General features: G+C 26.9%; 7 protein-coding genes across 7 annotated transcripts; 3 read left to right on the top strand and 4 right to left on the bottom strand.

The window, feature by feature from the left end:
* The first annotated feature begins 445 nt into the window (after positions 1-445).
* Zip99c (Zinc transporter Zip99C) lies at positions 446-6,105 on the top strand. Its single transcript, XM_074249229.1, is given in 5 exon segments — positions 446-1,600; positions 3,006-3,113; positions 3,792-4,388; positions 4,391-4,588; positions 5,019-6,105. Coding segments are annotated over 5 exon segments (1,290 nt in total). The 5' UTR covers positions 446-1,389; the 3' UTR covers positions 5,195-6,105.
* On the bottom strand, positions 6,006-8,995 carry Sil1 (Sil1 nucleotide exchange factor). The gene is given in 6 exon segments (XM_074249228.1): positions 6,006-6,303; positions 6,306-6,550; positions 6,552-6,956; positions 7,024-7,274; positions 7,354-7,610; positions 8,493-8,995. Coding segments are annotated over 6 exon segments (1,386 nt in total). The 5' UTR covers positions 8,620-8,995; the 3' UTR covers positions 6,006-6,202.
* A 102-nt stretch (positions 8,996-9,097) lies between these two features.
* Positions 9,098-10,638, top strand: Cia30 (complex I intermediate-associated protein 30). The gene is made up of 2 exons (XM_074249231.1): positions 9,098-9,549; positions 10,057-10,638. Exons 1-2 carry the CDS (start codon positions 9,179-9,181, stop codon positions 10,580-10,582), a joined length of 897 nt encoding a protein of 298 aa, XP_074105332.1. The 5' UTR covers positions 9,098-9,178; the 3' UTR covers positions 10,583-10,638.
* Positions 10,612-12,131, bottom strand: Cls (cardiolipin synthase). Its single transcript, XM_074249232.1, has 4 exons — positions 11,858-12,131; positions 11,407-11,746; positions 11,063-11,320; positions 10,612-10,969 (listed from the first exon to the last, which is right to left on the bottom strand). Coding segments are annotated over exons 1-4 (873 nt in total). The 5' UTR covers positions 11,860-12,131; the 3' UTR covers positions 10,612-10,696.
* Positions 12,132-14,878: 2,747 nt separating this feature from the next.
* Syt14 (Synaptotagmin 14) lies at positions 14,879-19,522 on the top strand. The gene is made up of 7 exons (XM_074249227.1): positions 14,879-15,123; positions 15,619-15,810; positions 15,897-16,034; positions 16,108-16,163; positions 16,232-16,408; positions 16,633-16,953; positions 17,038-19,522. The coding sequence occupies exons 1-7, from the start codon at positions 15,090-15,092 to the stop codon at positions 17,602-17,604; spliced, it is 1,485 nt and encodes a 494-aa protein (XP_074105328.1). The 5' UTR covers positions 14,879-15,089; the 3' UTR covers positions 17,605-19,522.
* Positions 19,523-20,810: 1,288 nt separating this feature from the next.
* On the bottom strand, positions 20,811-22,360 carry LOC141531416 (pre-mRNA-splicing factor ISY1 homolog). The gene is made up of 3 exons (XM_074249233.1): positions 22,212-22,360; positions 21,289-21,630; positions 20,811-21,214 (listed from the first exon to the last, which is right to left on the bottom strand). The coding sequence occupies exons 1-3, from the start codon at positions 22,212-22,214 to the stop codon at positions 20,849-20,851; spliced, it is 711 nt and encodes a 236-aa protein (XP_074105334.1). The 5' UTR covers positions 22,215-22,360; the 3' UTR covers positions 20,811-20,848.
* Positions 22,361-23,326: 966 nt separating this feature from the next.
* LOC141530902 (uncharacterized) lies at positions 23,327-25,192 on the bottom strand. Its single transcript, XM_074248283.1, has 3 exons — positions 25,076-25,192; positions 24,460-24,732; positions 23,327-24,390 (listed from the first exon to the last, which is right to left on the bottom strand). Exons 1-3 carry the CDS (start codon positions 25,103-25,105, stop codon positions 23,545-23,547), a joined length of 1,149 nt encoding a protein of 382 aa, XP_074104384.1. The 5' UTR covers positions 25,106-25,192; the 3' UTR covers positions 23,327-23,544.
* Between the last annotated feature and the right edge of the window lie 74 nt (positions 25,193-25,266).

The following is a 25,266-nucleotide window of genomic DNA, read 5'->3' as shown; positions in this document are numbered from 1 at the left end:
CGATAAAATTTCTTAAGTTCTATCAAAACAATAAACCACTCTTTGTCATAAATAAAAAATAATTAAAAGTCGATTACAATTAACACGCTATCAGTACAAAAATATTTATCTTCAACAATTGATAAATATATAAAGATATCATTTAATTATTTTTTATATGAAATTTAATATAATTCAAAATATATCCATTGTAATCGGAATATTATAAATTTATTTATAAGAAATAAAAAAAAAATTTGCCTAAGAATGTTTGAAATGTCAACATAAAACTAGCGCCTCTATCGACAATTATTTTCCATTTCTCTTTTTCTCCTTTGTAAAATAATCATAACTAAATTTTCGTTTAAAATATGATTCTCATCTTCGTCATGACTTTTGTCGGCTTTCTTAGTACGAAAAATTTTATTATTTTTAAATAATTTCTTAGTATAAAATAGTTTTCCTCTTGCAATCTAGAGTAATTAGGAAATAAATAATTTTAATTATCTCATAGTTGTATTTTGCGCAACTATTTTTGCGCAGCTACGACGTGACTGCAGTTAGTTGATATAAAAACAGCAATGTTGATAATAGTGTGCATCAGTGTTCTTCAGTGCATCCGAGTGCGTAGCATAAGTAATAAGTGAAATCTCATTCAGTAAATACAGGCGATTGTATCACTTGTGATATACAGAGCCTATTTATTATTATACGTCAGTTAGTTATCTGAACCAAAAAGAATCTGACTGAATAATCGGTCAGTAGACTTGAATCATCGCAATCGTTTTATGAAAGACAAAATGGAATAATAGAAGAGTCTTTGCATCAATCACTCTACCGATGTTTTAACTTTGCGTTCCGTACTCAGTCCTCAGTGTAGGCTAGTCGGTCGCCTATAAGTGTGGTCGCCGAACAATCAGCACTTAAAAAGATTTGTTAAATTATAAATTAATTATTTCATAATAACTCATTTATTTAAACTAAATTGTCTTGTAGTTAATAGTTGTTAAAAAAATATTTGTATCAATGACAAAACAATGCACTGTTTTGTATATAATTATAATTAAATAAAAAAAAATAAAATTCAAAATCCAAACAAAGCAAACAGTGCCCAGTGTCAAGGACGACAACTTTTGTATACAAGGGACGTACATAAATTTGTAATTAAAATTTTTCCACATTCATATGATCTGTGATATCTATAAACGGAGAAAGTGTATGTTCTGTACAAATAACAAAAAAACTTATATAGTTTTATTATTTTTTAATTTATCTACTCCAATTCACAACAAGGCTTCAATTACGATGGGGTAATATAGCATAGATAAATAGTAACGAAAGAGTATTATTTGCTAGATTTATATACATAGATTTAATATAATTTATTATTATTTTTGTAATAATAAAATAATGATTGAGTGTAAAAACAACTCTACCAGTATGGATGCACTCTATCAAATAGCCACTAATGAAATTTGGGAGTCTTGGAACAATGTTACTGATTATTTTGAATATCAGCCCTGGATATTTTCTCTTCTTGGAAGTGCCATGGTCGGCCTGTCGGGTGTCTTCCCGCTTTTTATTATTCCTATTGATGAAGGAGCTGATCTTAAACATGGACGTGCGTATTTATTTTTTATATTTCTGTTTTATATTTTAAAGAACAAAATACAACAATAACAATTGTTTTTTTAGTATGAAATAAAAAAAATGTTTTTTTTTTTGTCAATTTAAGTTTATGTATTCAAATATCAAGAATATTATTATGTCTTGATGTTTTTGAGCTTATAAATTATTGAATTCATTTAAATGAATTTAGTTGATGAAAAAAAAAAAAAAATTAAAAGTATAAGTACTTTGTACGAGGTCAGTATTCACTTTTGTATCCATACGTATAACACATGAATATCCATCCATGTGTTGTACAATAAATAAATAAATAAAAAAAAAAAAAAAAATTAAAATTTAGACTAAAATAAAATTTTGCAAAATTATTTGTTCGTTATTAAAAGATATGCTAAATATAGATTAAGAATAATTGTTGAATACATACTTAATCTTGATATAAAAGTCACATTGCGATAAACGTGTCTTATTATCTCGACAAACTTTTTGTTTTCTATAAGTATCATCGAATAAGCAATTAAATATATATATATATATATATATATATATATATATATATATATATATATATATATATATATATATATATATATATATATATATATATGTAAACACAATTTGAGTGTGATTATTTATCAGTCATCCAATATAATTACTGAAGATGATACAATAAAAATACCAGAGTGTTTAAAGAATAAAACGGAGTATGAATTGTACGCTATACATTTAATCTACGATGCTTTGTCTTGGAAATAAATTGTACTAATAATATTATAAAAAGAAAAAAATATGTTGGCAGAATGACAGTTAATGTACTCGTGTATGAGTACTATCTTTTCCGCTCTGCTGCGTAAAAGAGAGATGAGTTTTAAATTACTGCATTATTGCCATTTATTCCTCTTAGATAAATTCAATGCTTACTTTGATAATAAATTTAATAAAGAATTATAATTTTTTTCTATATTTTATTTCCATATTGTTATTTTATACAACACAATATCTGGACGTGTTAATAAAAGAAGGACTCAAATATACTTGCTGTATGGATATTAGTTGATGTTAATTCTAGAACTATTGTATTCAATGCGTGTTTAATTTATTAAACTAAAACAATTTTTCAACTGGTATGCATAAATTGATTCTACAATCAATCGTATAATGCATTGTATTTCTATTGTGAGTATGATTACAATATAAATGCTTGATTCTGTTAAAATAAATAATTTCTTTCTGTTCAGTAGATGATTGATAAATATCATATTTCATTAATATTTTTACGTCAAATTGCGTGATGCAATATTTTATAAATTACATCTGATTAATTATTCTAATTATTTAGTCATAAAACTATTAATAATATATGTTGATGTTTCAAAAAAATAATTAATTTTTTATTACAGCTGGTGCTAAAACGTTAAAGATGCTATTGAGTTTTGCTGTTGGTGGTCTATTAGGAGATGTTTTTCTACATTTACTTCCAGAGGCTTGGGAAAACAAATCATTAAATAGTAAGATTCATTATCTATTTTATAAACGCATGTATAAATTAAAAAATGTAATTCATTTTGGCATGAAAAAGTACGAGACATTAAAAATAATTATATTTTTATTTCTTTATTCGATTATCAGAGGAAAAGAACAATCAACAATTGACAATACAATAACTGGAATTTTCCACCCGATTTTTCAGAATGACTAATGCTAATGATTGCGGGCTATATACATGTCACCATTAAAAAGATCTTTGTTAAAGTAGCTGTGAATACTTATCCATTTAACGGAGATTGAACTATATTATTAATATAATTTCTTTCTCTTTAAATGATCTCAAGATTCTAATTCTGTTAAGCCGATAATTTTTTAAGAATCATATTGAGATTGTTGTATAAAATAATAAATTTTAGCCGTAAGACTTTGAACTATTAAATTCTTGGAATTTATTCTTTCCGGGGTCAGTTATTTATTATTAGTTAATAAAATGTTATAAAGTCAATTATATATAAATAGATTTATCAGATTTAAAATTGTTTCAAGGGCATCTAAAAAGCTGCTTTTTTTTATTTGTGGGTTATCTCGTATCAATAGATCACTTGCTTATAAAACTAATAAAATACATTAAAAAATTTAGTTTGCGATACATTATAATTTTAATTTTGCTGTAAACTAACAGCAGTTACTATTTACAGATTCAACTAATGGACATCCATCAATGGTTTGTGGGCTGTGGGTTCTTACCGGTTTTTTAGTGTTCATTATTGCTGAAAAATTATTCTTGGGAGCCGATGAACAAGAAATAGATGAGGATCAAGATATTGATTGGGTGAAGGCAAAGAATCAAGAATGTAAAGGAGTTCACAATAATTGTGAAATCGACAATAATAATTGCTTAGCTGTTAATGGGAAGATAGAAGTAAAAAAGACTTTATTGACAAATGTAGACTCAACTTTTTCTGAAAACAATGATTATGACAGCTTAATTTCTGTAAATTTGAAAACAAATGGCATAAAACCGAATGTTTATAGTGAGCTACATGATAAAAGTGATATGCAGAGAGAAAAATTGATTGATTCAGTTAAGTCAAATAACTTATTAAATAAAATGGTCAAAAATAATGTCATTAAAACAGCAGTATCAGCAGACAATGTATCAAATAATTTGACGTTAAATGGGAAAATTCCAGATAAATTAACGGTGAAAGAAAAATCTAAACATATCAGTGGTTATTTAAATCTTTTAGCCAACTGCATTGATAACTTTACTCATGGACTCGCTGTTGGTGGGTCTTTTTGGTTTCTTTTAGACTTGGTGCACTTACAACATTTGCAATATTAATTCATGAAATACCTCATGAAGTTGGCGACTTTGCTATTCTTCTTAAAAGTGGATTTAATAAATGGGATGCTGCACGAGCACAACTAATAACTGCTACTGGAGGAATTTTCGGAGCACTTATTGCGGTGTTGTGTTCTGGTAGTGGAGTTGGTGAGATAACTTGATAAATTTATAATCCAAAATATATTATCAAATTAATTTAGTTCTTATGGATAAAGAAACTTTTTCAATACTGTATAGAGCGGTGTATAATACTAAAAGGTATAGTCATATAACACAATATTGAAATTAATTTGACTCATTAACGTTTATCACTAAAAACATTGAAACTATTAGAACAATAAATTTTCATTGTATCAAATTAAGTAATTATAAAATTTTTTACTGTGTGTAAATTTTAAAAAAAGTTTTCCTGCTAATTGAATTTGTTTTTCTAATTAAAATCTACGAAAAAAGTTTTTTTTTTTTTTTTAAATTAGCTTTATACTTATGAATAAAATTAATTTGATTATTATAAATAATTAAAAATATACATCATACATAATTGATGTTAATTCTGTAAATTTTTTTTGTATTATAGAATCCCGAACCAGTTGGATTTTGCCGTTTACTGCAGGAGGCTTTTTACATATTGGATTAGTTACTATTTTACCAGAATTGCTCAAAGAATCTAATCCAATAGAATCTTGTAAACAATTAGGCGCTTTACTTAGTGGTATTAGTATAATGGCAATATTGACGATAATTTGTGATTGAAAAAAAAAAGTTAAGTGAATTAAAAGTAATCACCTCAGATATATTAAAAATTACCATTGATGGTCAGCTAAAAAAGAGAGTATGAAATGATCTATTTTTTTTTGTAGAAGTCTTACTCACGAGTTTATTTTTTGAGATTTAAAAATTATTATTTAAATTAAATCATATTATATAAATTTATATCCAGAAATACTGACTTTCGTCGCATACTTTTGTGTCATTTTTTTACATCTCTTTACTTATATATAAATATAGAAGAAATTAAATTATTCCATTGAGATTAAAATTCTTACAACTAAAAAAATTTTTTTCCTAAGCAACGAATTAAGATCGATGTAAAATTTTTTAAAAATAATTTAGTATATAAAATGAAATATTTGATTGCAAAAAATATCTGTTGTTTATTTTTCGAGATAATAATTTCTCAATTAATTACAATATATTGTTAATTACTTGCATAGTTTATATTAACGAACTTATCACTGAAACCAGTGATACATTGTACTGGAGAAAATTCGCACTCTACAAATCAATTGAATATTAAAAAAAGAAATACTAATAAATGATTATATTTTTGGACAAAGAAAATTTAGCATTAGTCACCGTTTTTTATCTTTTTTTGTAGTCCAATTAAATAAGATAACAGGTTTATCTATAGTATTATTGGGCTAATATGAACTGTTGATACTGTCTCGAATAAAAAAAAAAAATGATTTGTTTAAGTGTACATTTTCACAACATAAAAAAATAGGGATTAAATTTTTTTTTCTTAAATGTAAGTAGTTAATAAGTAAGTTGTAAAAATAAGTGATAATTTATAAATAAATTATAATTCAACGCTTACAGTCAAATATACATTTGTAAAATTGATTTGTAAATAAAATGTATTATAATTACAACTTGAAAAATAATTTTTAAGCTTTTTTACTTTTATGTAGAATTAAAGTGTTTTAACTTAATAAGAATTTTTAAAATTATATTTACATTAGATGAGATTTTTTTAGCAAATTATAATTCATCATGAAAGTCTTCAAAGATTAGTTTTTGTAATTTTGATAGTTGCTCTAAATTATTCTCGAGCATATCATTTTCTTGCCAAATTTTAGAGTTTTTATTTTATTATAGAAATTAATTATTTCACTGAATGTTGTAGAAAGTCTATGCTCATGATTACGAAATTCATCTTTACAAACAGGACATAAAACAATCATATTTTCGAGTACTACCTGAAGAAACTCATTCATTTCCATCGAAGAATCAAGAGAAATATCATCTTGTATAAAATTTTTTTGTACAATACTCGATAAATATTTACAATAATTATGTAGTATCAGTTTTTGTTCAAAATTAGTTTTTATACTCCTGAACTTTTCTCAACCGAAGACTTTCATCTTCAGTTTTGTTTATAAACTCTCTTTCTATTGCTAAATCAGTGATCAGCTTGATTGCTCTGAATTGAATTTGTAACAAATCGTTTTCTAAAATTTTTCCAAATATTTCCAGTCCTCCGTGGTCAATAAATGCCTTTTGTGCTGACGGGAATTGCCTTATTAATGCTCCTAACGCAAATAAACATCTTGATCGTACTAATGGTTTATTATTTACTGATAACAAATGTAAAAGCTTTTGTACTAAATCATTATTTAAAGCTTTTTGTTGAACTTTTGGATTTAATTGTACAGCAGTTCCAAGTACTCTTAATGCTTCTATTTTTAAATCGTCATTTGTTGTATTCAAGCATGGTGAAATTATTTTCGACATCCTATAGAATTTAAATGATTTATTAATAATGTAAAATTTTAAATAAAAAAGAAAAAAGGAACACATACCCTTCCATATCAGCAAATAATTGTGCAATATCTATTTGATGAAGTAAATATTCTAAATCATTAAATATCTGCAAAATATCTTTAATCTCAGTATTTTGAAGAACTCCACTAGTTAATGAACGACCATACATTTTAAATCGTTCAAAAAGATCAATCATTATTTCTGAGTCAGTTGTAATATTCATATCAACAGATTTTAATTCATCCTTTAACTCTTCGTAGCTTCGATATTTTTTCTCGGTATCTTCGGCCTAAAAGTAAAATATCAATGTTTATAAACTTGCATATAAATAATAAAATTATTTTTTATAATCATAATGCAGCCACTACCTGTTTCATATTACTGTTAGCATCTGTTTTTATTTTTTTCAGGCGTGTTTTTAATTCTTCTAGAGATAATTTTAGTTTACTATGCTGTTCATTATTATGAACTAAAATATCATCTTCATCATTTACTAATGCTTCTGGGTGAATTGCCAATGAACTGGGTGATTTATTGTCATTCTCATCTTTATCCATTAATTTAGCTTCTGTTACTTTTGTTTCAAAATTATATCTGATATGAAGCCCACTAGGTATTGGTTGGCCTAACAAAATAAATACAAATTTTTTAATGATATTGAAATTGAGAGAAATCTGATAATTTTAAGAATTTTTTAAACAAACAAATTATAGCAAGAAAATTTTAATTAAAAATTTCATCTTTAGAAGCTTTGAAAAATTATAAATGACATTTTTATAAATAATTTTCTATGACTAGTATGACACTAAATTTATGAAAATTAATTTAGCAGATAGTTGATAATTTTAAAAATTTTTTTAACAAAAAAATTATGGCAAAAAAAAATTTATAAAAAAAATTGACGTTTAGAAATTTTAAAAAACTACAAATGCAATTTTTTAAAAATAATTTTTTGGAGCAAATTTATTTGTTAAAAAAAATTAAAAAATTGTTAAGTGACAGCTAACTTTAATGTCATTAGAAATTTTTCTATAAATTTATATTATCAGAAAAAAAAATTTAATTAAAAAATTTCACCTGTGAAAATTCTTGACACCGAAGTTAGCAGACGTCTAAAAATTTTTGATTATTTTTATTGATTAAATTACAATTGAAAAGATATTTATAAAAAATTGCACTTATAGTTTTTCAAGTTTTTTACATGTGACATTTTTTTTTAATTGTTTAATTGAAATTTTTTCAATAAAAAATTTCTAAAAATTTTGAAATGTTGGCTAACTTCATTTTCATGAAAATTCATAAAAATTATGAGTGAAAATTTTTAAAAGCATTTTTTTTATTGTAATTAATTTGTTAATAAAATTTTTTCAATTGACAGCTGACAGCTAACTTCAGGATCATATGCTTAGTTTATTTTTCAAGAAAAATAAAAAAATTGTCAAGTGTCAAATTCGACCTCATATTTTTTACCATTTTTAAAATTATACTATCAACAGAAAAAAATTACCTTTTTTTACAGTCTGCCATTCATTTGTTGCTATAAACTTACTTTCATTTTTCATCCCATTTGCAGATAAATAATCAATTGAAATAAATAATAAATTAAATACAAAAAATTTCAAGTATTGCGTCATAATTTATTGTTATTATTTGACTGATACACAAATACAATAACCGACTTGAGTAAATAAATAAAAATAACATTAATTTTAAACGTTACTTATTTAATCGTATATCTGCTCTTTACTTTATTAATAATTATATAACGTCACTTGTAAATTTCATAATTCTTCAATCTGTTAACACTGATTTAAAACTATAACAAATTACAGTGATGCGAATGAACGGTAAGCACGAAAAATGAAAATTAAAAATGTTTTTTTTTAGTCAATCGCCACGTGTTCATGACTTATAGGTTCTTAACAAATGTAATATAAACTTGTGTGTATGCGTAATATTACACATATGCTTTTTTAGTACTTAATAAAAATACAAGAGAATGACCGATCAATATGAAATGACGGAAAATCCAAGAATTCTATTTTTTTTATCAATAATCGATAATTAAGTTATTTACTTATTCAACATTTTAGTTTGAGAAAAAAATTTTGTTTACCTTTTTGCAAAATAACCTTTAAAAGTATATGACTTTTGAAACTTGTAATGAATGAATTTTAAAATTAAAAAATCAAAATGACAACTAATTTAATAAGGTCTTTAAATGTAATTAAAAAATTAAACTGTAGAAAATTCCATACAACTTGTAAAGTGAGTAATTTTTACGAGAGTAATAGAAAGGGAGGATTTCCGTATTTATATGATCCAAAAAGAGAGGAAGAACCACCAACAACTTTCGGAAAAGTAAAAAAAGCATGTACTGATTTTATTCATCAATTAGAATTATTTAAAGAAGAAACAAAGGAAAATTTCCGAATGGATCCACCTATGTGTCAACGACCGGGTGAAGTTGATATTCAATGGAAATTTAATGGAGATCCAGATGAAATTTATAAGTGGACCGTGACATCAGATAAAGATTATAATTTAGGATATTCAACTGCTTCGTATGTGTTTAAATATTTATTATTATTTACTATATTTTTATACATAGTATGACAATTAAATGACACTGAAGTTGCCAGAAATTAAAAATTATTTTAAAATTTTATGAGGGTGAATTCAGCAGACAACTAATTTTTAAGAATTTTTAGATTAATTTTGACTTAATGGTTGTGAAAAAAAATCTAAAAAATTTGTGAAAATTTCCATATGTATTTTTTTAGACTATTTCTTTTGTAACAAATAAATTGTTTATAAATTAGTAAAAAATTATCAGATATCTGCTAAATTCACACTCATAAAATTTTATAATAGTGCAATTATTAAAAATTTTCACATGTACAAATTAATAAAAATTACAAATGAAAATTTTTAGAAGCATTTTTTTTTGTAATTGATTTGTTATTAAAATTTTTAAAATTGACAGCTGCCGGCTAACTTCAGCATTATACAATTAAACCAATGGGAGAGAAAATATTTAACTTTTTAATGAGAATAATTTTTTTTTTTAGATTAGAACTAACTCCAAATGGCACGGGATTATTTTCTGGTGTAATTGACACAAGACCTGTAAAGGATGGTAAACAAAAAGTCGGTGGTTATTCTAACATGAGATCACGAATAATCAAAAAAGCGTTTCATGTGCAAGATGTATTACCATGGTCTGGATTTACTCATCTTGTTATGAGGATCCGTGGTGATGGGCGTACTTATGTGCTCAATCTTCACCCCAAAACTACTTTTGATATTATGTGGAATGATCTATTTAATTTTGCATTATATACGAGAGGTGGCCCGTACTGGCAGTATGTAAAAATACCATTTTCAAAATTTTTATTGTCAAACAAAGGTAGAATTCAAGATATTCAAGGCCCATCACCTATATATAACATGAGTTCCTTCAGTATCACACTTTCTGATCAAGTTTCTGGTCCATTTAGACTAGAAATTGATTATATTGGTGTTGAACAAGACGCCGTTTTTGAGGAAGAATTTGCATATGAATTATATAAACCACCTAATCCATATTATACATAAGTAATTTTATAATAGAATAGAGATAAGAGTTATTTATAATAAATAATTAAATCAAATTTTAATTTTATTTTCTTTATCAAAAATATACAACAACAATAACAATTTGAATAATTATTACGAAGACGATGATCCATTATTCAATGGTTTTTTCGATAATAATTTATACGTATTTTTAGACATTAAATAACTAATACCACCAGCTACAGTCGTTATTGCTGTAAGATAACATAATCCTTGTAAAATAGGATGGTCTATAAAATGAAACACTGGTGCTGCTAAAGTACCACCAACAAGTGATAATTGAACAGCAGTATTTAATTTGCTTATGAATGTAGGGGCTAGTTGAACTGTTGCATGACTAGGGTCAAAGTACCTCCCTAAAGTTTTCTGCAAAAAAAAAAAAAAAAAAAGTTTTATTCTATCATATTAAGCAATAAAAATTAAAATACCATCAAAGAATTTACGAAAAACAATTCTTACTGGTGCTGGCAACGACCTATATCGAATATACGATGCAGCGCCAATTAGTAAAACATCACGCATCACCACGAGACACGTCAAAGGTAAAGGAATCAATTCAACCCATGTTAATGATAAAAATAGTGTTCCAACTAGTAATTTATCAGCCATAGGGTCCAAAAAGCTACCCAGCTTGGACGCTTGGGAACTCCAAGTCCTAGCCACCCAACCGTCAACTAAATCAGTAAATCCGGCAAACCCTAAAAGCCACAGTGCAACCTAAAAAAATAATTTTATATTACGTGCTATTGCTTGGTAAAAAAAATATCATAGTATAAGAATAAATAAATAAATATATATCGAACATGATAATTATGTGAGTAGACTATTAAATAACTTATATATGGCGTTGTCATTATTCTTCCAATACAAAGGAAATTCGGTATTGTCCAAATATTTTCTCTTTCAATTATTTCTTCCATTTTTGCTTTTGTTGCTCGTATATTTTGGGCGAGTCGCGCTCTAAAAGCATTTCTTTTTGCCTGTCGATGAAGTTTTGCCAGTTTATAATCATTAAATTTTTTATCGGCATTACAGTAAAGTCTATTATTTAAATTACATAAACATTTATTCCAGTTATGGAGTTTTATAATCCTGTAAGGTCTTAACCGCAACATCATCATGTAAGTCATGTTGATATTTCTCCTGTTGAAAATAAATATTTTTATTAATAAAGAAGTAAAATAAAAATAACTCATTAATTTTCATCTTAACAATATTATTATGTTTAAAAATATAATTATTGAATGTACTTACATTGTTATCACTATTTTTATATGTTATATTATCAGCAGTCAAATGTTTTCTTTTGAGTAAGGTTATAATTTTTACATCTACAATTTATCAGGTTTTACTTGTTAACACCCATATGGACTATTTTAATTAATGGAAATATGAAATAATTGAAAAAAAAAAAAAAAAATAAATAAAATATTTTAATCACTCATATTTTTTATCATTAAAAATGTTAAGCTAATCTTATAAATAAAATGTATGTTCTTGCGGTTATTTTTGTACGCCATTGAATCTTATTATTTTTATGCACATGTATAGTTTTGTAACATATATAGATATTGTAGAGTCTTTACACTCCTCCGTTCTCTAAGTGTAATTCCTTATCAATTTTTGTTAAGAAGTAGTAGAGGGGCTCGTCTACTGCCATGAGTTCTCTAATTATCGTTCCAAAAATTTAAAACACGTGTAGTCAAAGTTATAGAGACTTCACGATATATACACAGAGATTTTATTTATACACATGTAATTGAATGTATATACTTGCATACATGAATTTTTCAAAAATTGCATCCAATAATATATCTAATTTCATAGAAGTTATTTAATTTATAATACAAATTCAATATACATTACTTTTAATTATTGACATTATTTTTTAAGAATTTTTATAAAAAAATAATTTATTCTGTGCTATAAATTTTAGTAAGAAAAAAAATATTTTCAAAAAAATACATTTATCTGAAGCGACGCAAAAAATTTTTTTTTAATATTTTGTTGAATTTTTAAGTTTACAATTATTTATTTTTGACTTCTTGTTGAATAAAATATTCCAAGTTTATGACATTAAAGTTAGCAGTCATTAGAGAATTTTTATTTAATAAACAAATTAGTTCCAAAAAATGATTTTTAAAAAATTGGATTTTTAATTTTTTTTTAATTTTTAAATGTCGATTTTTTTTCCTAATTTTTTTTGTTATAATTTATTTATTAAAAAAAATTCTAAAAATTATTAAGTATCAGCTAAATTTATTTTCATTCCAAGTTTTTTGAAATTTGGGTTTGTAACAAATCGAGTCATTTTTATGCTCAAACATGAAAAATGATTGATGTAGTTATATTGTATTGTTGCTCAGTTATATCGCGTGCTTAAAGGTAAAAGGGCTTATAGTTAAGGGTTAATAGGGATTTGTGGTGAAAGGGAGTATAAAAAAATTTTTTTTGCCATTCGTTTTAAAATTGTCTGGAACGTAAAAATCTGTGAAAAAAAAAAGTTGGTATTCTAAAGCTGAAAGAGCGTATCTCAAGACATTCGCCCTTTCAGCTTTAAAAAAAGTACTACTTAAAGGTAAAAGGGCGCATAAAAAAAATTGTAGTTTTGATACCAAATGTTAAATAATAGTTTTACAAGACGAGTTATGCTAAAATAACAGCATCATTTACAAAGTTTAATATGAACAAATAGAAAATAAATCAATCAAAAACAAATTACGTAAAAATAAAATAATAATAAAAATCACAATGACAGATAACATTCAAATATATTTTGAAATTTCTCGCTTTTTTTAAAACATTGTAATATTTTAAAATTATAACATTTGAATATTTTAAAATTTCTCATTATTCTTCAAACATTAAGTCATGATAATTGTTCATGTTTTTAAATTTTATAATAATTATTTTTTAAAATGAGAAGCGAGAAAATAATCACGCGTACTTTATTGTTTTTTGGATATATCTTCTTTTGTAACTTTAAAAAATTGTACAGTTGAGGTTTTACGCCGCTACTACCACAGAAAGTTTTTTTTTTTTTTCACATTTTTAAACTGCAAATATGTTCTTTTGTAAATTGGCCGAAAAAAAATTATACGCCCTTTCACCTTGAGATCACCAAAATTTCTAATTCTTAAAAGTAAAAGGGCATATAATTAAAGACATACACTCTTTTCCCTTTAAAAATTTTTTTTTCAATTTTAAGAGTAGAATGGGTTTACTACTTGATTGGCAATAGAAAGAAAAAAATATGCGCTCTTTTACCTTTGCAAAGGTAAAAGGGCGCATAAATTGTTGTAAGCCCTTTTGCCTTTAAGCACGCGACATAATTAAATTCTCTACTCAAAGATGTATTCACGATTTATTGTTTTCTTTTTGTTACTCATTGATATGTGCACAAAAAAATTACAGTATATAATGCAACGTGGCGCTTCGTGATGAAAACTGGAAAAATTACAGTTTCAAATATAATTATTACAGATTTTATGAGAATTACATTGTATAATGTAATATTTACATTGAAAGCTCTGAATATTAAATTGAAAAATTTTTCTAGTTTTAATTACAATGGGACCGATTTTACATTTTATACTGTAATTTTTCGAGTTTTCTTTTTTCCGTGTGTAATTATTAAAGTTTAGTTAATTTCATCATATAATTTTTGATGTTGAAAAAATTTGGAAAAAACAGAGATATTTTTTGTTTATCAATAGAAATATCAAATGTGTTCAATTTGAAAAATTGTAACAATAATAAATTGTTACTTGGTTATAAGAAAATTATAATTTGGAAAATCCAACAGTCAGTAAAAGAAAAAAATTTTCGGTCGTAAAGTACTCTTTGATGCTTCGCATCATTAATCGTGCAATACATTGATAAATATTTTTGAAATGTTAAAAATTTATAATGATTACATGCATTCGATTAATCTGATATTTTTGATAATTATCTTAAAATTTACAGACATCTGATACTTTTTTTGATTTAATTTTTGAACAAAAAGGTTTTTTAAAAATAAATTGAAAATTTGCATGTGTAAAAATTGAAAAAAACATCAGTACAAGTTTTGTTAACCTTTTTCTTTATAAAAATCTCTCATTATCTGAAAAAAATTTACAGGTGTCTGTTAATTTCAATATTATAAAAAAATGCTGATTTAAAAAAATTGTACTTTATTTTGTGAAATTTCTCTGTTAAATTAAGCGGGTTATAATAAAATTGCGGGTAAAAACTTGCGCACATTGTCCTTTAAAAGAGGGTGACACGCAAGCGTATTACAGATTTAAACCCTTGTGAACACGTCCAGGTGAGCAACAGAGTGCTTTATACCCCCGCCTACGTATTATTTGGCGTATAACCACGTTTGTAATCAAACAAACCTGACAACTGATGTCTGTTAGTGTCGGATAATGTGTTCGTTATCCGATAATGGCTACTTTCCAGCCGTGAAGTAATTTAGTGAAAATAAAGATACCCAACAATAATGATTCTCACCGGATCAGACCATTTCTTATCGGGTAAGTCCACTTTAGTCGTCAATTATTTCATACACCCTACTGTCCGTCGACGTAAAACCTTCCATTATATTTTCAAGGTCTTATAACACATATCAAACAATCATTAATTATGTAAACATTCAATAATTACTTATTGACATGGATAATTTTTTTATATATTCGCCGTCCACAATTATTTGATATCGTTCCATATTTTTTTTAAAGTTATATATGTATATATATTTAATATTTTATACTGCACTCATACATAAACACTTGGAAGATTCGCGAATGCACATATATGTTACGCAATACATATATAGATTGTTCTTTATTCATACATCCACTCCCTTCAATGACCTCGTTTTAATTCATTGAGCTCTACAAATTATGTTTATGACATGAATAACAATAAAACAAAATCAATTTCGCTAATTTCTTTTTTTTTTTTTTCTATTTTTAAATCAATCATTCAATTATGAATATTATTAACTATAAAAATTGAATAAATCGTAGGTTCGGTGGGAGTGACTGCTTTTCTTGGAGCAGTAGCCGGTTTCGTTACTCTTCTCTTGGTACTCTTTTTATATCTAATACGAAAATGGACTTTTACACCCGTTTCGCAGACGGTTTTTGGTGGAATCTGTGTACCATTAAATGATACAAATTGTTCGGATTTTACAACACCTCCGATTACCAAAAATTTAGGTATTGTACCAATTATTTAAATACTATTATCACAAACACAAATACTTTCTGATAAATCAATTAAAATTTTTTTTTTTTTTTTCCAGACAAAATCTTTACATTTTTGGATCCAGAAACAAGTTCTGATTCAGAAGAAGATGCATTTCGCCGATTACAAAACTCTCATTCGACACATCCTCCGAATATTCTCACGATTCAGACTGAAGATGGACCAACTTTTGTTGGTAAATGATAAACAAATATTAAGATATATTTTTATTTAACTTGAAACATATTTGAAAAAATTTTCTTTTATAGATGCTGGTAATACTTCCAATAATTGTAATGAAGAACATCCTTCAGATCAACAAGAGGTATGATTAAAAATGAATATAGTGATTGATTAACACGATAATTAACTATATTATTTATTTAATTTCAGTGTGTGGTTGAAGTCGGATCTTCAAATATTTTAATGGAAACACCAGAATCCGATAAAGTTATTGAAGAACTTTGTAGTCCATCGAGTGAAATAGCACCAACACTTGGTGGATTAATTGAAGAAATAGGAAGCTTAGAAGTGGCATTTTTGTATGACGCACCAATGCGAGAAATGACGGTTAGTTATAACTGTTTACTGTAAATATATTCACAGTAAAAAGTTTTGCGTCATTGCGTCAGAAGATTTTGTGTTAAATATTTAATACTTTTATGTGTAAATTTAACATTTATTGTGTTAAATTAACACAAAAAAGTGTTAAATATTTAACACAAAATTTTTTACTGTGTTCCTAAAAAAATATAATGGATGTTTATTGAGTCAAATTAAATTAATTTCTTCAGGTTCAAGTTCTTCAAGGACGAAACTATCCAGCGGGTATCGGGGGAAGTCAAGTTCGGCTTGTTTTGCTTCCGTCAAAGAAGCAGAGACGTAAAACACGAGTTCGTCAAGGTTCATCACCACAGTATATGGAAAGTTTTTTATTACCTCGAGTTAATCCTGAAGATGTTAATGCAATGGGCGTAAGGCTGAGAGTTTATCTCTGGGGTGGTAGAATGCGTCGAGAACGACTTTTAGGTGAAGCTAGAGTTTGTTTTGATCAAATCAATCTTCAATTAGAAACGACACTTTGTCTGCCTCTACAGCCTCCACCTTCTTCGCCGGTAATTTAATTTATTAATTTAATAATTATCATAATAACATTGAAGTAGATTGTTTGTAACGATAAAAATGATTGAAATTAATAGGTCCAAGAGTGGGGTACGACTACGAGTTTAACTCGAAGTGACTCAACCGGATCTCAACAGTCTGTACAGTCGTATGCATCTCCAACAATACCTCCTTACGGTAGTAGTATGAAGGGTGGAAGCATAGCTGAAATACTTATTGGTCTTGCTTACAATGGTACTACCGGTCGTCTTTCGGTAGAAATAATAAAGGGCTCACATTTTCGTGGTGGTGGTGGTAATGATACAAAACCACCAGATACATATGTTAAATTAACATTAGTTGACAGTAATAGTCATGAAATGGGTCGATGTAAAACTGGACTGAGACGAGCACAACCAAATCCACTTTACAAGGAAACTTTTATATTTCAGGTTGCTTTGTTTCAGCTAGGGGATGTTACACTTTTTGTATCAGTATATAATCGCCGACGTTCAGCGATGGGTAAAAAAGGTCGTGAAATGATTGGTTGGCTTTGTCTTGGATTAAACAGTTCAGGGCCTGAAGAATTACAGCATTGGAATGAAATGCGGATTGCTAGGCAACCAACTCAAGTGCAACGTTGGCACTCACTTTTACGTCCATAAATTGCTATAAAATTTTGTAATTTATGGATAAATTTATTTAACTGGAAATAATTATTCCAGGTGTGACGATTGATTATTCGTCTGATTGTTACGAAATTCGTCGATATTACGACGAAAAAAATGATGATAAAGTTCTAAAACGGTGAGTTTTAGAAACTAAAATATTGTTTGCGATAAAATATCTTTATGAAGAATTTTTTACTGCCCAAAAAAGTCTTGAAGTTAATAAATTTAAATTGTCGTGAACTTTTTAATGAAGAATAAGTATATCGTGACTTTTTGTGTCAATAAAATATTTTGGCTGTGGGCAGCATTAGAGTTTTAACAATTTGTCATAAAATGACATAATTATTTGTTTTTGAAAAGTCGGCAAAGGCAACAAATAAACTTTTTATCATGTGAATAATATTATGAATTGTAAAAAGATAAATTCACTCGCCAAATTGAATTTAATTCATAATAGCACAAATATTATTATCTTTTTTCTCATTTTCTATCCATTTGTGCCTGATGCCAATAACAATTTTCACTTTTTCAATTTTACTTTTTGTGCCTTTAATCCTCTGATAAATGCTTGTTCATTGTGATTTTAATTCAGCACAATATCACAACATTCAAACATTGAGAAATAAAAAAGTACAGTTGTTTCAGTATTAATTTAATAATATTTATTGATCTGAATTTCTGCTTCAAGAAGAAGTAAAATTCGAAAAAAAAAAAAAAAAAAAAAAATAAACATATTTTGAAACGTGCTAATTGCAGTACGTTGCGATTTAGTACATAACACTCAACGACGCACAATTCACATCTTGCACCTCATAAATGCAGATTGTGATACTATTTGGCTACAGTTATATGAAACATTTAATCTTGAGAAATGATTAATCAATTACATATTCAGAGCAAAAAAATAAGTAAATTAATAAGAAAATAATAATAATAATTTATATAATAATTCGAATTGTAATAATAATCTTAATTATAATGATAATGATAATAATAATATTAATAATAATGATAATATTAAATGTATTGGAAAATAGTATGATATCACGGCAATGTATTGCCAGAAACAAGAAACGAATGCTGTGAAAATTTCAGTAATTACAAATTCATAAATATTAAAAACTATATATTTATTATTTACCAAAATTTAGCATAAATTAATTATCATATTGTTGTTTTATTTCTCTTGATGTTATTAGTAAATAACATTGATAAAAACGTTCAGAAACATTGCCTCATTACTAAAAATCGAAATAAACCATTCAATTGATGAAATAATTAAAAATGCCCTCGCAAATTAGTAATATTAGTCAACAAGAAATGAATTGTCTACATTTTTACTAAAAGTGAATGTGATTAAATAACGTAATTTATCTAAAGGTAATATTGCTAAGAAAAATTTCGAATATTAGGATCTCAATTAGATCCTCGTACTTTAATTATAAGTGTAAAGGTGATCTATTTCTAACTAATTTAATCGCAAATTTTTTTAAACCCACACTTCAAAATATTAATTCCATTATTATTAATTATTTCTCTACTATCAGGTAGAGTTTTTTTGTCAATCTGTTGTTGTTAAATAGGTACGATGGTAACGAAAAAAAAAAAAAAAAAAAAAAAAAAAAATTTATAAAAGTTTGAAGAGCCAGCCACATCGATTGCTGTTGGTTAAGTATGTTAATGGAACAATGTTGGATTTTTGTCCACGTTTTTTCTAAAGCACTCTTTCAATGTTATTTCATTGAAATTTGTCTACTGCACAAAATAAAACAAACAAAAAACTACCGTAATCAATGTTATTATTAACTAATTAATATTACATTTGTTGCATTTTGTAAACAAAAAAATGTATTTCGGTATTGCAAAAATGAATAAATCTACGATAGATAATCGCATAAATTAGCATTAAAAATCATGTTGAGTATTTTTACCAATTTGTCTTTTGAATTATGGAAACTTTTGGTGGCATACACCATAGCGTAATTAATAACACCGGCCCACAAAAAAAAAAGTAGTCTGTGCTTTTAACCGGACTTACCGATCTTCATGTATTTCGACACCCTCAAAATTTTGAGTAAAATCCAAAAAACCAAAAAAAAAGGCAAAAAATTGCGAAAAACTGCAATCGCAGCAATGAAAAATTTTTTTTGGACCTAGATCACGTATAATTTTTATGTAAAACAATTTACAGAATCTGAATCTAAACGTTTTATAGCCCCTTGAGCTATCAGAATTTGAAAAAATTGCAAAAAACCAAAAAAAAAAAGTTGCAAAAAATTATGAAAAATCAATTATCGAGATTAAAAAAATTTTTTGGATTCAGATTCAGTATGATTTTGATGTAATTTGTTCCACTGAATTTATATCTGAAGTTTTCTTGTCTCATTGACATTTTAAAATTAAAAAAAATTTCAAAAAATCGAGAAAATTTCAGATATAAATATGAGAAAAAATCTATTAAACACGATCGTTAATGACTTAGGTGTATTTTTATGGATGAAATATGATCTTAGAATTGAAAAACTGCCAAAATTTTAGATTCTCAAAAAATTGACTAAAATTAAAGGTCAAAAAATTGACTAAAATTGATAAAATTTATTTCTATCAAAAAACATTTTTAAAAACCATGCGAAGATAAGGAACGATCTTTCGGATTCTAAACTGTTATTCGCTTGTGTCGAACCCTTTTGTCTTGGAATGACCTACGCAAAGGGTTTCTTTTTCACTTTCTGTTTTTATCGGATACATAATTTATCTCTCCAATGTCCAGCAATGATCTGCCATTATATTGACATATGATTCGGATTCAGAGCGTCGAAATACATAAAGATAGGTAGGTCCGGTCAAAAGTACAGACCACTTTATTTTTTTTGTGGGCCGGTGTAATGGTAAGTTAAAGTACGTGTAGAAACTCATTACAGTGGAGTCTCAATAACTTTGACTCCATTAATTAATCAAAGATTTCTAGAATCAGGATTAAAAAATAAATTGTAGAGGACGACCTATTCCAGAGCTTTTTTCTTATAAAAAATGGCAGGAAATCGAAGTCAAAGAACAAAAAAAGTTGGAAAACACCTACATTCGACCGAAAATCAGAATAAGCTAAAACTTAAATTGGAAAACTTGAATGTTAGATAAACAACATTCATCAAAATTAATTTTGCATTGATTATTTTATCGCAATTAATGAATGCTGATAATTTAGTATAAATTTTTTTTATTGAATAAAAAATCATACTTATAAAACATATTTTTCTAGCAGTTCTTGTTTTTTCCTGTTTATTATTGCTTCTTTAATTTCTTCTTGACTAGGTATAGAGCGTTGCGCGGTTATTTCTATTTCATTTTCTTCATCATCTTTACTTTCACGATAAACCCAACTACTGATCTTAATATCACGCTTACTGGACTCAGTTTCGCGCTCTAATGGCTCAAGAATTCCATCATCATCGTCTCTGTATCCATAGTAGTCAGCGTCGATGTCCTTCATTAATTCAGCTCGTGTTTTTTTAGGAGGTGCTGGTGGTTCTTGTTCGAATAATTCTCGTACTCCTGGTAACTCTTTGGCTGCTCCAAAATATTTGTACCCACGATTTCCAGGTACCTGAGTGATTTTAATTTTAATTAATTACTGTTTAAGGTACATACGAATTAAAAAAAAAAATAATAAATAATTACTTCACGTCCTTCATGATCTAGCATGCGTGGTCCAACTCTGGAATAATCTGGACCTCCAAGTTCTTTGATTTGCGCTTCCCAATGTTTTTTTTCTCTTAACAATTTGTTTATTTCATCATTAAGGTCACGAATTCGAAATTCACCAAGACCAGCATTTTGAATTTGTGCAACTTTTTTGGCAACTTCTCGAATTATTTGTAATCTCCATTTTTCTGCCTTCCTTAAATCCCGACATTCAGATGCTAAGTAAGGCCTTCGCTCTGGTTCTTTTTTAAATCCATCTGTATTTTGTGCTGCTCTCCAACGAGCTAATGTTGTCATAGCCTTTTCAGCATTACGAGCCTAAAAATAAAAAAATGTTGAGAAATCATTCATTAATCAATTCATCACAAAGAAAAATTAACAAGTGCTAATGAGGCAGAGCAACCTATACTAACTCAAAGTATTTTTCTAATGAGTTTGAATCTAATTAATATCAAGCTAGTAGGTCACTTTTTTTTTTTTAATGAACTTCAAAAATTTTTTGAGAGTAATGAATATATTTTAAACACTCATTTATCAGAGTAGTAAAAATATAAGCATTTATTTATTGTAATTTTTTTTTCTTTTGCTGGTGTAGTCCAACTGGCCTCTAATTTATTGTAATTGATTTAATAAAAAAATTTTAAAAATTAACAGCTGACGGCTAACTTCAGTATTATTAATTAAAAGTTAGTTTCAAAATTTATTCATCCCGGTTATGTGAATTAAAAATTTATTTTCCATTTAAAATGATTAAGTATCAATATTTATTTTTTTCATTTTTAATTTCGGGAAAAAAATGAAAAATATTTTTTTTTTTTTAAATTTGTAACCTTGTTTTTATATGACAAAATTAATATTTTAATAAAACAAAAATTAATACTTTAGTCAAAATTACTTACCATGATTATTTATCTTGTTAATATTATTTATAACGTAAAAACACAAGTTGTCACGTTTATTATCGTTGTTATTGTGATTTGTTTACGATTAATGAGAATAAAGATAGTCGAGCCGGCACCTTTTCTTGGGACTTATTTGTATACTTGCGCGCTCCTTGTTCATAACTTGAACTAAAAGTATCTCTCATTTTATTTTCTGTACCAACAGTTGAAAAGTTAAAAATTAACAGAAATGTGAAAAAAAAAAATTACGGAGTAAACAATTATGAATTAATAAACTTTTAATGAAAATTTTTACTGATGGTTTTTTGTATGGATAGATTAATTGAAATATTATTATCAGCTCCAGCGAATATCATTATAATATGGTAAATAACCCTGATAACCATTTAGTGTATAAGTTAACGCTACATTGGAATACAACTTAATGTCAATCTAAAGTCGAAAGTTAACCCGAACTTGACTCAAGTTTTTGTACTACAAGTTTTGAGGTTAACTTGTTGTTAAGTTGGAGATAATACGAGAGATTTCAGAATTAGTTCTTCTTTATCTGGTAGTACACGGAGGCTAGATAGAAGGAGGACGCTCGCCATGTGTTGCAAGCGCCCGAGAATTGGAGGATACATCATTTTCCGCACTCTCTCACTAGAGCGCATCAGTGTTGCTAATGTCAGGTTTTTTGAATTTTCACCCGCGGAATGCAGTGATTGCATTTACATGTTAATTGATAGAAGAATTTTTAATTAACACAAAAACACATCAATACTACAATAAAATATCGTAATAAATAATGATTTTGAATCTAGCAGGTACTAAGTGATTTATTGAAAATGATAAATTTAAAAAAATGCACATTCAGATAATCAAAAAAAGTATCAGTGTATATTTTTTTATAATTTATTATTTTTAATTATTAACCTTTTTCTTTCTTTCATTACAAAAAATTTAATTAATGCCTGGTAGATTCATGGTAATGATAAATAAAGATTTATTAATGAATAACCAACAATAAATAAAAATAGGTCAATGATAATACTAAAATTATCAATACAATATTACATCTCATATTATCCGACCATAGTTAAGTAAAAGTAGAATATTATGAAGAAAAATAATTTAATTTATATTGGAAAATAATTTATTAGTTTTATAATTGGAATTTAACAAGACTAGAAACAGTAAATACTTATCCTTTTAATACATAAATCGAGTAAAAATATTAAAGTTGTAGTTGTTACATATAATAATGATTATTATTATTTAAGACAATTTGGAATTTTTGCGATGTTTTTTTGTCATGTTTTTTCGTTCATTTAGAGTCCGATTAATTAGATTAACTAGAAAATTTCCACGCATCACTAAGAACAATTTTCTCGAGTTTTCTTATCAATTTAAAAAGATTATTACTAGGAAATGTTAATTCACCATTGCTCATTAATTTTATGATTTCGTCACGTTGAGAAGGATTATGAGAGCGTAAAGTTTCGATGCAATCACAACACGGGGATAATCGTTGAACTTTTCGCGCCATATATCCAGCGATGTAAGCTACTACACCATCACTTGTTGAAACGACATCATAATCATGATGATAGTGTGGATCATCACGAAAATCGGGATCTTCTTCTTCATCTTGACTACGACCAGTGTTTTCTTGGCACTCATCTACAGAGTTACCATTAGAATTTTCCATGTCCAATAAATCATTAAACGGGTCGTAAGAATCCTGATGTGAATGTTCATTTTCATTAACATCACCATCACTGTCTTCATCTAAAATACTTTCAAATGGTTTTCTAATCAAAGAACAATCATTGTCCACAACTTCTTCATCACTATCTTCGTCAAGCACACTCTCGAAAGGTGTTTTAGCTACAGACACCTTTTGAAGGATAGTATTACCATTAACATCTCCGGAAAATGAAGCTTCGTTGTTAACAATCCCATTTTCAATTACAGCATCAATATCTGCGAGCCAATTTTTTTTCAACGTATTTGCCGCAGCAAAAGATTCTTTTGTCTTCATCAAAGATTGAAGAAGCTCACCAGCAGTAACGTTGGACCCTTTCGGTGGAGTGACCAATGAGTAGGAACATAATAGACGAAAAACTTGCCCGAAAAGAATGGTATCAGGGTGATCATTGCACCGACAAACACTTCGCATTATGCCAAAGAATTTCTGAAAAAGATTAAAAGTTGAAATATTCACAAAATAGTAAATTATTTTTATCCTTGCTTCAATACATACTTCTAATTGGTCCTGATTTAGGCGTGACGTCATTAAATAGTCAAAATTGCACTCTCTTTGCAGAAAGTCACTCAACTCAAGAGTCGATTGCAACGTAATTTTTAATCCATTTAATGTACTGGGAGTAATGGCAAAGAAAAATTTTTCATTTTCGTCACTTTCATTATTCTCTTTTTGTTTCTTCTTCTTCTTCTTATTCTTTTTATTGAGTTCTTTCTCCTCATTTGCTTTAGCTTCCCAAATTTTTAAATAACTTAAAAAGTCAGTTATTGCCTAGCAAAAATAAACATTTTTATTATTTTATTTGTTAATCTTTTTGTGGTAACAGTTATAAAAAACAAAGAACAGATAGTATTTTAGTTATAGTTGTAATAAAAGTATTCAAATTTGGTGGAAATCAGGATAAATAATAGACGTAGGTCTTGGTTAAAGTAAGTTCCAAGAGTTTTAAATGAGTAAATTCAAGTTAGTTCGATTCGCCTATCGCACTGAGTATTGTTTTATAATTGTAATTGAAGAAATACATCTTCGAGCCCAATTATGAAGTGAACATTAATAGGAGAAATATCACAATTAGTTTGTAGTGTTTTTGAACTATTTAACTTTTTTTACTTACATAAACTTGATGTATTGTTTCAGTTTTCATTCCAATATTTAAGTACACAAATATTGAATTTTTAATGTTGATAATGAGTATCCATTTAAAAATTGCAATTTTCGATATATTATTGCGCAAAAACTGCAAAAATTATTTAAAACTTTAATGATATATTGAATATTACCCTTCTTCGAGGACACTCCGGATCT

Source organism: Cotesia typhae, unplaced genomic scaffold (assembly GCF_013202065.1).
Source record: "Cotesia typhae breed Kobodo isofemale line unplaced genomic scaffold, CoteBio_Ctyphae contig_5, whole genome shotgun sequence".
Classification (NCBI taxonomy): Eukaryota; Metazoa; Arthropoda; class Insecta; order Hymenoptera; family Braconidae; genus Cotesia; species Cotesia typhae.
The sequence above is the reverse complement of the archived record's forward strand: the minus strand, read 5'-3'. Positions and strand labels throughout refer to the sequence as shown.

Coding starts and splice junctions, on each gene's coding strand:
- Syt14 (XM_074249227.1), top strand. CDS start 15,090: ATGATTCTCACCGGATCAGACCATTTCTTATCGG. Junction 16,164..16,231: donor ATCCTTCAGATCAACAAGAG/GTATGATTAAAA, acceptor ATTTAATTTCAG/TGTGTGGTTGAAGTCGGATC. Junction 16,409..16,632: donor CACCAATGCGAGAAATGACG/GTTAGTTATAAC, acceptor TAATTTCTTCAG/GTTCAAGTTCTTCAAGGACG.
- Cia30 (XM_074249231.1), top strand. CDS start 9,179: ATGACAACTAATTTAATAAGGTCTTTAAATGTAATTAAAAAATTAAAC. Junction 9,550..10,056: donor TTAGGATATTCAACTGCTTC/GTATGTGTTTAA, acceptor TTTTTTTTTTAG/ATTAGAACTAACTCCAAATG.
- LOC141531416 (XM_074249233.1), bottom strand. Junction 21,215..21,288: donor TAGATCATGAAGGACGTGAA/GTAATTATTTAT, acceptor AAAATCACTCAG/GTACCTGGAAATCGTGGGTA.
- LOC141530902 (XM_074248283.1), bottom strand. CDS start 25,105: ATGAAAACTGAAACAATACATCAAGTTTAT. Junction 24,733..25,075: donor AAACAATACATCAAGTTTAT/GTAAGTAAAAAA, acceptor TATTTTTGCTAG/GCAATAACTGACTTTTTAAG. Junction 24,391..24,459: donor TAAATCAGGACCAATTAGAA/GTATGTATTGAA, acceptor AATCTTTTTCAG/AAATTCTTTGGCATAATGCG.
- Cls (XM_074249232.1), bottom strand. Junction 11,321..11,406: donor TCTACTCACATAATTATCAT/GTTCGATATATA, acceptor TTATTTTTTTAG/GTTGCACTGTGGCTTTTAGG. Junction 10,970..11,062: donor ATAGGTCGTTGCCAGCACCA/GTAAGAATTGTT, acceptor TTTTTTTTGCAG/AAAACTTTAGGGAGGTACTT.